At 40.2% G+C, this 11952-nt stretch overlaps 1 protein-coding gene across 1 annotated transcript; it reads right to left on the bottom strand.

Moving 5' to 3' along the window:
* Nucleotides 1-41: 41 nt before the first annotated feature.
* LOC123961864 (pyruvate kinase PKM-like) lies at nucleotides 42-8185 on the bottom strand. Its single transcript, XM_046037630.1, has 11 exons — nucleotides 8130-8185; nucleotides 6300-6478; nucleotides 6045-6136; nucleotides 4095-4226; nucleotides 3788-3974; nucleotides 3399-3669; nucleotides 3162-3312; nucleotides 2924-3076; nucleotides 1565-1731; nucleotides 539-720; nucleotides 42-397 (listed from the first exon to the last, which is right to left on the bottom strand). Exons 2-11 carry the CDS (start codon nucleotides 6448-6450, stop codon nucleotides 291-293), a joined length of 1593 nt encoding a protein of 530 aa, XP_045893586.1. The 5' UTR covers nucleotides 6451-6478; nucleotides 8130-8185; the 3' UTR covers nucleotides 42-290.
* Between the last annotated feature and the right edge of the window lie 3767 nt (nucleotides 8186-11952).

The following is an 11952-nucleotide window of genomic DNA, read 5'->3' as shown; positions in this document are numbered from 1 at the left end:
ACCCGATAATTTATTTTAATGGATAGAAACACACATGACAGAAGAGTTTCCACTAAAAGGTTTTGAGTTAAGTCTCTGACAGCAGGATTCAGACAATAAATAAAACATTTGGATGAAAGGAAACTGGGAGTTACGGTCTGTGAACAACACCATCAAAAGTCCTTTGAAGGAGTGGCCTGGTTTTGACTTTCTGTTGGTTATGAAGACCAACAGAAAAGAGAAGACCCAGGGGGTGCGGCAGGTTACAGGAGAGGGGAGAGGGTGCGGTTACTAATGTCCTTTGATGAAGTTCAAGGCACTAGCACAATTCTCATAGTGTTGGTGTAACCGGACCCGGGGCGCCAGCCAGTCACAACAATGACTACATCACCAGGCTTGAAGAATTTGCGGTGCTTGCCTACGCATAGAGAAAAGGAAAAAAAGGAATTCTATTAATTAAATATAAAACCATGTGACTCCTGGTGATGCAAAATTCTTCCACAACACTTTCTTAACAATTTTACATTATGGGTAATTGAGAATAATTAAAAACACTCACCAACTTCAAGGGCAAAGTTCACGCGCAGGTCAACATCCTCTGCCCAGACGTCATTTGCAGGCTTGGTGTAAAGCACAGGGTAGATACCGCGGTACAGGTGGGCCTGGCGGGCGGCCTGGCCACAGCGAGTCACAGCAATGATGGGGGCACGGGGCCTGTACCTTGCCAGCATGTGAGCAGACCTGCAAGTAACATGTACAAATTATTAGCATGTAGAACTCAAAATCTTTCAATTTCAACCCTAGTTCAAAAAATTTGTGCCAAAATGTAAAGCTTCTTTGGCCACTTGAGTTGTGTGGAAACAAGTTGTAAAACATAACATTGACATCACCTTTTAAGTTGATATGGCGAACCTGTTAGCTAACATCCAGCAGCAACATTAGGATTCATTTCCTATCCACCTGGTGAATGTAAGAAAAATCTGGCTTTTACTACTAAATGCACTCATATGTTCACCAGCTTGTTAGTAATTCTGTGTGTCTGGTTCTGGGAAGGTAGTGCACAGTGTTTTTTTAGAGCTTTTTCACCACTGAAAAGATGCTATTGAACCAACAGAAAATTGGAATGGACAGCTAAACAACATGCTGAAAGATGCTGAAATAAAGCTCCATAGAGTTGAGGGGGATAATTCTCTGCGCGACTCCTTTCACATAGTAGTCAACTGGTCCATTGTTAAAATAGAAATATTATATAGCTGCTTTATATGCCATTATTATTAGGAAATCCATCCAGCTGACAGTAGTATGTCTTCTGTGAGCTCCCAAATGGAGAGGAATGAACATGGAGTTAAAATTAACTTGTGAAATGTCAGGGTTCAGATATCTAAAGGTCACAAGTGGAGGACAGATTGTGAGTGCCATGAAAGCTGGCACACTTTATATGAGCTGAGGGATTGTGTTGCTTGTGTGGCTAGAGAGATATTATAATGCACCAGTTTCTTTGCTTACAGTGGGTGCCGTGGAGTATATTATGAGTCAGAGCTTCACAGAGGAGATTTAAAGGATGGACTTCTTCTAGGAGTCTCACCTGCCAGTCCTGGTGAGCACAATGATGGCGCTTGCGCAGCACTTGAAGGAAGCCTCAACGGTACCGATAGCAACGGTCTCTGTGGGGTCACGGGTCAAATGAGAGGTGCGACGCAGCTCCTCGAACATCTGCCTGTGGAACATGGCTGCTTCGGCTTCACGGGCAATCTGAACATGTGAAAATATTTGGAAAAAGCAGATTACAGTAGTGTTGGGCCGCAGTCACACAGGCAGTTTTAACTGCAGGAGTTAGTTTGCATTTTGCAGGACAAAACAAAGGTGCAGTTAACCCTAGTGCATTGGTATTCATACCTGAAAGCGCACTGAGACATGAAGCTAAACAACAGCGTAGGCCATGATGTCCAGGGAATATTGCTGTGCACTGCAGATCTTCGGACACATACTAATTGAGTAATATGATCACACAGTTAAAGCACAATACAAGAAGACAAGTATCCAACGAAGGTTAAAATCAAGGGCAACTGGACTTGGTTGAAGATACTGGAAGACGTTTCGTCCCTCATCCAAAGGACTTCTTCAGTTCTGAAGAACTGAGGGACGAAACGTCGTTGGATAACTATGACCTGGATGACTGAGAATCTTCATAGACAAGAAGACAAGTAGGAAATTGAAGAGTTCGGTAGCAGATGGAGGGAGGGAGGGGTGGTGAAACAGGTATATACAAAGCTAGTTGAACAAATACTAAACAAGCTGTTAGTAAAACACAATCTGATACCAAGGATGTGCTCACAATGTAAAAGCTACTTTTCTCTTCATTCTACATGATTTAGAAAATGTAATGCAATACTATGCAAATTTTTTTTTTTCATTGGACGGTTTATATTTACTGCCCCGAGTAGTAAATTTTTAAGTTAATTTTGTTAATGCGATAATCACTAAGCTGGGAATGCACCATTATGGAACTTGTGGTCAGATGATGGTAATAAATGATCAAGCAGTTTGGATCGCAGGACATACCAAAATCCACAGCTCTTGTAAAAGAAGCTAAGAAATAGATTATTCTTGATCTTTTGTGGTCAATACATGACCAAATTCCTCTTCAGACATATTTCTTTTCTCTTTTAGGTGCAACAAGCAGCATTAGGTCAACACAAAACCGTGAGCCTATGTATATAAAGCCCAGACACAGAAAAGCAAAGCCACTCAAGTCACCAGCACCATTGTTTTGGTTGATAATGTGAATTTGGCAGCATTTGTCATTAAAAACCACTGGCACAACTTTCACGTCAAATAAAAACACTGCTATGGTGTTTTAACATTGCTATGAAAGATTACTATGTTGTGTACACATGCACTGAACATAATAAAAAGGAATGGGACAAGTCAGGGGTGCTCTTACCCTGTGCTGTGTGCGCACGGCCTCCAGGGGATAGTCTCCCTTGGCAGTCTCACCACTCAGCATGATGCAGTCATTGCCATCCAGCACGGCGTTGGCAACATCACTGGCCTCAGCGCGAGTAGGGCGAGGTTTCTTGGTCATGCTCTCCAGCATCTGAGGAGAAACAACAAGACTCTCTGATACACTCCTCTTTTTCAGATGTTTTCCACAAAACAGTCCTCCTTATGACGTCACAGACCTGGGTGGCACAGGTGATGGGCTTGCCGACCCTGTTGCACCTGCCAGTCATCATCTTCTGGGCGATGAAGACCTTCTCTGTTGGGATTTCAATGCCCAGGTCTCCACGGGCAACCATGATGCCGTCACTAGCCTCCAGGATCTCATCAAATCTGTCAGACAAGAAGAATCAGATTAACAATTCTCCAAAAGTTCAGATCCGTCTAGATTCAAGAGTGATTGCTGGGAATCCACCCACCTGCGCACACCCTCGTGGTTCTCCAGCTTGCTGATGATCTTGATGTCCTTGCCTTTCTCACCCAGCACTTTCCTGACAGCCTGAACGTCAGCAGCCTTACGGATGAAGGAGGCAAAGACCATGTCAACACCCTGCTCCACGCCAAATTGCAGGTCCTGAATGTCCTTCTCAGACACAGCGGGCAGATCGACAGCAGCTCCAGGCAGGTTGACACCCTTCTTGCTGCCCAGCATACCACCATTCTCAATCTCACACATCAGGTAGTTGTTGCCTTAGGACACACAGAATAAAGAGAATCTTCATTACCACCTGTAAACAGAAAGGTGAAAGCAACATCTGCAAGAAAGACACACAACATGACCTGAACAGATGACTGTTTGTGCACTTACCAACTTCTTTGACCAAAAGGGAAATCAGACCATCGTCAATGTAGACGTGGCTTCCGGTCTTCACAACATTGGTGATGTTCTTGTAGTCGAGCCACAGAACTTTCTCATCACATTTGTCCATGTACTGATCATCGAGTGTGATCTTGATGGTATCACCCTTCTTGAGCTCAACCTCAGCAGTGCCACTCTAAACAAGACCAGGGAGAGAGCTTGCTCATTCTCAGGATGAACATCGCTGCTTGAAACTACATAAAATTATTGGTGTAATCGATCAAAATGGCCTCATTGGAATTTGGCCAGAACTCACGCCCTTGATAAGTCCGGTCCTGATTTCTGGTCCCTTGGTGTCCAGAGCGATGGCCACTGGTCTGTAGTCAAGGCTTCCTGGCCCGAAGCTCTCAGCTGCCTCACGGATATTCTTAATGGTCTCAGCATGGTACTGTATGACAGGGCGCGTTGAAACAAATTATATCACATTAAATCATAAAAAGTGAAAGGATTTACATTAGTGAATTACACTATTTAATTATTTCTAAGTCACAATACATTGTTTCCTTTAGGAGGATGAAAGATTCTCTCTAAATGGGTCCTGAAGTTCATGCAATAACAGGTGGACAAACACGGTCAGGCACTAGTGACATAACTATGTGTAGTAAATCTTGTACGACAGCTGCAACACATTTTTAGCACATGCCATTGTTCAGTTTCACTGTACATAAACAGTTGCTCATAGACTATAATGTATTATATAAATAGTTTCCAAAATATCGGAGCCTTTAAAGCAGGGCATTTGACATCTTAAAAACCAGTGGTTGACAGTAACTAAGTATATTTACTCAAGGACTGTACTTAAGTACATATTTGAGGTACTTTACTTGAGTATTTTCTTTTTATGCCACTGTATGCTTTTACTCCACTACATCTCAGAGGTAAATATTGTATTTTTAACTTTTTAACATTTTTTTACACTACATTTTTCTGACAGCTTTTATTCATTTAGCGGATGCTTTTATCCAAAGCGACTTACAATGGTATACATGTCAGAGGTCACACGCCTCTGGAGCAACTAGGGTTTAAGTGTCTTGCTCAGGGACACATTGGTGGATGTGTCACAGTGAGGAATTGAACCCGGGTCTCTCACACCAACGGCATGTGTCATATCCATTGTACCATCACCACCCCCTCTGCTTTAGTTACTTTACAAATTAAGATTTCTACACAACCCAACAAAAACTAAATACTTTTAATTTTGTACTTAATGTAAGAGCTTGTCTGTCACAACTGCTACATCGTCTGTCTACAGATATGGATCTAGTAAGTTCATACTACATGCAAAAAAACAATAACAAATTCAAAGTATGATCTGTACACTAAATAATAAACGCCTCACTGTGGTTTCACTACATGCCTTCTACTTGTACTGTTGCTGTGAGGCTGACTCTCAGAGAAGACCTATTTATAGCTGTACCGACAACTGACACACCAACGAGACATAGGTCAAATGTATTTGACCTTCTCATAACAAATCATGTATCCACTTTGTTGTGATTTTCTGGAGTTATGGTTATCAATTATATTGTGTTTTGTTGCTGCAAACCTGGCTTAAATACTGACATTTTTGATTTAGCAGTGCTGCGAAACCACTGCACAGACAACTCAAAGCTGAGAGCAGAGTTACATTGAAAAAAGAGCCCTGGTATTAACCTTTGATGGGCTGAATACCAACTGTGGGTATTCATTCTACAGCTGATGATAGATGTGATGGCTCATCCACTCAGGTGACACTGAAAAAGGTAAAGAGGCATGACTTTTAAAGGTAAGGGGTCAGTAGTATAAGGTCGGCCAAAGAGTTGGCTCTGATGCAGTTGGCTCACCACTTCACAAGCTACAACACAGACCAGGCTTCGAGAACAAGCTCATAGATCACATTACAGTTACAGCCACGGACTGTTACCAGGCCACAAGAGTAATACCATGCTGACGGCTGCAGCTGTAAAGGGTAAATCCACATTGAATCACTTGCAGAGGGTAAAGAAATGACTGCTGTGTCTGGGTTCAAACTCTCAAGCATGTTGCACTTCGGCACACACTTCATTCTCTGAAGTTTTGGCTCTGACAGCCGCTGGTAAATCACCTGCTGTGATGTCACCTTTTGGGACTATGTAGTGCAACAGGCCCAAAAGTTCAAGTGAAGTATGCAAATAGTTAAAAAAGCCATGACAAAAAATTATTTGCTGACTGATTATTTCGAACTTACTTCATGTGTGCCATGAGAGAAGTTCATTCTTGCAATGTTCATCCCGGCTTTGATCATTTCCTTGGCCATTTCCACAGATCGGGAGGCAGGTCCTGCATGGAGACAGGTGAATGATGGTATTTTACAGAGAAACACTAAGCGAAATATGAATTTTGTGAAGTCATACTGATGCTTTAAACCCAGCTACAATGAGATAATCTTTGAATGCAGTCTGTCACAAGAGATGAATTGAAAGGGTTTGTTAATGAGTCAGACCGATTGTGCAGATGATGCCGGTGTTGCGAGACACAGCAGGTTCAGAGTCAATGTCCAGCAGGCACATGTGCTCAATGAAGGTGTCCGCCATGGCAGCATGCAGCTGCTGGGTGTGGATGATGGAAGAGCCCGTGTCCTTTGACTTCGACATGACTGAATCTGTGTCTGCAGGAAAAATCCTGAGGAGAAGTGTGATGATGAATTAGTACTTGATAACTCTACCTCTGACGTATATTATAGGCTGGATAGATTTTTTTGTGTCATGAGCCACAGACAGAATACAGTCCAGGTAAATATTTTGAGTTGTGGTCCAAGCAGTGACTAAAAGGCTTCTAATACACTGACCAAGTTCTTGTAATACATTAAAAGCAACAAAATGTCACATAAACGTGAGAACATACATATCCGTATAGTATGGAAAGTAAATCAGAAACTATGGTAACATTCTATCAGTTATTTCAATGGAGAAGTTCACACTTACAGTAAGGTGTGACCTCTCCGTGGATTAATTCTAAGTCTCCACCAGCGGAGAGTGACTTTGCAGGCTGACCGAACAGCCTGTGGATAAAGCAACAACCACATGCGCCTGCCTGACTGCACTCTCCCACATTCCAGTGGGAGTTTATGTACAGATGAAGAAGAGGATCTGGTCACTTTTAACAGAAGCTAAAAGTATTTAATTGGCCTACTAGCACAAGAATAACTCCAGGACTCCAGTAGGAAGCTGAAAAACATTATTTCTGCTGCCTGAGGGATAATGCTGGTTGAGAATCCAAACAATGTACAGTAAAAGCAGAGTTGTCAGGATTCAGCTTACAGTCGGCTACAACAGAGGTATGCAACATGACACGTGTGTCAGTTAGTGCATGTAAACGTGTGTGTGTTTGTGTGTGTGCTTGGACACAATTCCTGCCCACATAATTCATCTAAAATAACATCCCCAAGAAGGGAAATTTAGCATTACAGCAGCACAAGAAGCAGAACAGAGCTGTAGCATTATAACAGAATACAGATAAATGGTTAAAATATACACAATTAAAAAATAAATCAAAGTTAGAAAGCTATATGGGACTTTACCTCAGTACAGTGTGCATATAAAGGAACTGTATATGGAAAAGTCACTAGCGCACTCTCCTGATATTCCATAAGTGATGTTAAGTTACAGTATAATATAATTATATAAATGTAGAAATTAACCATTTATTAATAAGTCATAAAGAGATTTATAGCAAAGGTTTGTTCAGTGATTGTAATTACTTTTTAACTTTTTAAAAACACTAAAGGAAATAATCATTTCATTTAAACATTCAATCAAAACTAATACAGAGCCTCCTCTCCAGTCTGCTTGCTGTTACTCACCTACTGGTGAACTTTGCAGGGACCAAGACGTCACTGGTCCTGTTGGAGCGACAGCTTTTATTCCCCTCACTAACCGGGACTACTTTCCTGTGCGAACGACACCCGGTGACACAGGATATAGGGCGCGACCGTAAAGGGCAGACTTACCGTTTGGAAAGCGAGCTGAAAGTATATTTTTAACATGGAAGCTATTTTCTATATAGGATACTTAAACCAAATTTACGGATAAAAACTATGGCTGGACAAGTTATGGCATTATTAAGTTATTGCGTCAACGCATTAATTAGCCTAGGCCTAACGTTAATTTACGCCGACAATTATTTTATCCCACGTTAACGCAGTTTTTATTGTTATTTTTTATTACTATTTTGAAAGTCCGTTGCTACTTGCTCTGAATACAGATAGCCTACAGTCAAACCATGGGAGACAGGAGGGGTGGGATGTAGGCTAATCAGCCAGCAAGTCACCCACCCAGACAAGCAGTGGAGGGAGGCTTCGGCAGACCACTTGGATGCAGCGCCTGTAAACTGCAGGTGCTTTATGGATAGTAACCATGGCAAGGGCTTCTGTGCGCTACACAGCTTTAGCCTATTTAACTTAAGTTGAAATTACAGCCTAGGCTACATCTAGTTTTGCGGGGATGCTCTGTCATGCGAATTCCCTCCTGCTGACGTCCTGATAACTATTTAGTAAACAGTAGGCCTAATGGAAATTCACAAACAGAGAGTGTGAATGATTTGTGCAACTTCGGTAGCGGGCGGGCGTGTGCGAGAGGCGAGAACAACCGCGACAAGTTTCACGGGAACGCGCACCTGTGTCGCTACCATAGGTCGCTACGCCTTGTGCTCAACCACTTCGCCTCGCTGTTGCTACTGAACATAGACTATTTATGCTGCTCCCTGATAGAAGAAAAATGTTTGTGCTGATATCTGTTCAGAAAAAAAAACAAGATAACAGATTTATATGGCCTGGTTGCTCAAAAGGTGCCTTTTATGATGTTACGATCGTGGCTCTGGACTCTGATGGTAACTTGTTTTAACAAGCTAGTTAAAAGGTAAAGCCCTGGCAGTGGCAAATAGCTTTGGTTTTATATTTGAGTTGATTACACTAATCTAAACATTCACAAGAAATATTTTGTTAGTACTGTGTAAAGGGAATGCTACTGGTAAAAAGCACTTTATTTGTTTAAAGTGTTTGCAAACCACATGTCATTGCACATTTTACAGCAGTACATTTAAATTAAAAGTGTAGCTACAGTACACTACTTAAGAATTCATTATTCAGTTTTGAGCATAACAATTTGATTAATTCCGTAATATAACGTAAAAGTTAAATATTGAGTGAGGATACAGCGCAGGTGCGAGTGTTGTTCGCCTGGCCAATCACAAAGCTCTCTGCTGATGCATGATCCTAGGTCAACAATTTGGACCGGAGGCACCTTAAATTATAAGAAACGTGATCTTTTGACTTTAATTTAGGCTGTGCTGCTTTACTTTCTGCTGTTTCTCTAATTACTGTTATTGTTATGATTATGGTTTTATCGTTATTTATCTCTAGGATCAAGGAGTTTCTTCATTGGCATATTGAAATAGGCTATTTGATATTTTATGGGTGGCTGTGCATGGACCTTGATAACTGTTCTTTCTGAAAAATGGCAATAAAAATATCTTTTTAAAAAGCTGTAACTGGTAAAATCACAATATTTGTATTAAGCCTATATGGGCTACTTGAGGACCAGCCTTTTTGCTATTCTGACCTCTGACCACAAACTTTACTCAATCCATGCTTAAACATACTTCTTACACTGACCTATTGTCCTCATTGTTTACTTATACTCTAAACATACAGAAAAGCCCAGATACTTTTTATTTACTACTTCCTTTCCAAGATACAAGATACATTTCGTTATGCAGCCTTGTGCTAATATGACTAATAAACAACCTTGTACCTTGTATACATTATCAACAACATCATGCAACATGTGAAAAGTCTGTTGCTTCAGAAGCACCTGTTCACAACTATGTCAGGACTTTTATTCTTTATTTAATTGACATGCATTTTTCTTTATTTACTATTAATTTTATATTTCTGTCTATTTACATTATGTCAGTGCTCTTGACTAAGCAACCAGGGGTAAGTGTCTTGCTCAGGAACACATTTGTGGAGATGTTCCAGTGGGGAATCGAACCCGGGTCTCTCACACCATCCCTTGGAATAGGAAGCTTAGAATAGGAGGAGGTCGGTCACTGGATGCTGCACAGTGACCGACCTCTGCTTCTGATGCTGAAGTTGGGAAGTATGAATTCAGCCAAGCTGAAAATGACATGAAGTGGAGGACATGACAGCTGAAGAGTCAAAAGCAACAGTAGATGCTTGCAGAGATGCAAAATATGTCAATATCAACCTGCTGACATATTTTACAGATGCACAAATGCATTACATGGATCGTAACGCAGGACGCACTTTTACCAAGGACCATAGATGTAAAACCCCATCATATATCTGGTTTTCAGTCTGCCATGTACTGTAGAGTATTTCAGCTGGACCGGTGTGTCATTTATGACTTCTATATATTCTTGGAATTTGTGAATGTTAAGATCCTTCAAGAGGCGGAAATCTGACTCCAAACTGACTTTCACCCAACTCCTGTCCATGTAAAGATAAATGTAAAAGACCTCCGATCATTAGATTACTAATACATGCATTAATGTAAAACCAGATTTTACCGTTGTAGTCTGTTATAGCGAACCTAATTTTATACTGTTTTGTAAACTCTGGGCTTGTAACTAATGATTACTAATGTAACTAATTTCCATTATGGATTAATCTTGGATTATTTTCTCGATTAATAGATTGATTGATTTGTAGAAATGAAAATAGTGAGAAATGCTGTCAAAGAGCCCAAAGGGACACCTTCACAATGCTTCTTTGTTCAACCAATAGTACAAAATACAAAATTATTCTAAATAAATCAAAATAATTTAAAGGACAAGAAGTAAACTTTCACCTGAAAACACTGAAAAATGATTATCTAATTTTCTTTCAATCAATTAACCTACTAATTTTTTCAGCTGTACTTGTACATTTTCATGTTTTGTGTGCAAAAATCTTAACTTGAAAGTAACTAAGCTGTAAAATAATTGTAGTGAAGTAAAAAGTACAATATTTCCTTCTAAATTGTAGAGTATTAAGTGGCAATGGTAACTTTGCGCTTAAGTACGACACTTGAGTAAATGTACTTAGTTACATTTTACCCTTGTTCATTTTTGAGTGTACAAGTGATGGATCCTATTCTTCCATGATGCATTGCACAACAGAAAAAAGGCGGCATTACTCACAGTTGCAAAACATTAAAACACATTGTAGCTGTTAGATAAAATAGCTTTGTGAAACTAAAAGTATCAAATCTGTGGGAAAACCTTTTGTCTTCCCCTTTAATCTATTTATGAAGTTTAATTGTCAGTGACATTCCAAAGTCACAGTTAGATTTTTAACACAATTAGTACAAAGTGTAATGTAAGTGACACACTGTTCGTCTCTCTCTCTCTCTCTCTCAACAAGAGCTCTCTCTTGTGGACGACTGGTTTAAATGCCTTTTAATTAAGGTCTACTGGGTGAGAGTGTCAACCTGCAGTAGTAGTACATCAGCAGGGCTCTACTTTGAAACTACTACTTTATTACCTCTGCTCTAAGCTCACATCAACACAGCAATCTACCCCACCGAGTCGCTAGACCTTTTTTTACTTTAGCTGCACCACACATTCAAATGTACAATGTTTCGAACTTGTAATAGTTTTCTTTACTGTCATGTGAAACTAATTTGGATGCTGTGTATGTTTGCTATAACTGCAGCTTGGGTCCCTTGTTGCATGTCATACTCTTCTTTCTATCTGCTAATTTCCTGTATGTATCTCTTTTGTTATTATGAAATAAAATAAATTATTTAAAAAGAGAGAGAGAGAGCTCTTAATCTCATTTAGATGGCCTGTTTAAATAAAGAATTTACCTACTTGTAATTCTCTATGTTGACTGTTAAGTGTCTACATCAGATGTAGTAGATATTATACAGATTTGGTTGCTGTGGAGATAATTCCTTTTTCATTTATTCAGAACCTATTCTTTGTTTATCTTGCGTATCTAACATAAGGCCTAAAAGTTGTGATATTACAGTTGGTGCATCAAATGAGTAGGGGGTTGACAACAACACAAACACTGCACAAATAGAATATAAATCAATATCCCTGCAACAAACGCTGGCTTTGTGAAGCTTAAGGTTCTGACACTGTGTCATAAA

The sequence above is a fragment of the Micropterus dolomieu genome, linkage group LG22 (assembly GCF_021292245.1).
Source record: "Micropterus dolomieu isolate WLL.071019.BEF.003 ecotype Adirondacks linkage group LG22, ASM2129224v1, whole genome shotgun sequence".
In the NCBI taxonomy this organism is placed as follows: Eukaryota; Metazoa; Chordata; class Actinopteri; order Centrarchiformes; family Centrarchidae; genus Micropterus; species Micropterus dolomieu.
The sequence above is the reverse complement of the archived record's forward strand: the minus strand, read 5'-3'. Positions and strand labels throughout refer to the sequence as shown.

Coding starts and splice junctions, on each gene's coding strand:
- LOC123961864 (XM_046037630.1), bottom strand. CDS start 6,450: ATGTCGAAGTCAAAGGACACGGGCTCTTCCATCATCCACACCCAGCAG. Junction 6,137..6,299: donor CGGCATCATCTGCACAATCG/GTCTGACTCATT, acceptor GTCTCCATGCAG/GACCTGCCTCCCGATCTGTG. Junction 3,077..3,161: donor CCATCACCTGTGCCACCCAG/GTCTGTGACGTC, acceptor GTTTCTCCTCAG/ATGCTGGAGAGCATGACCAA.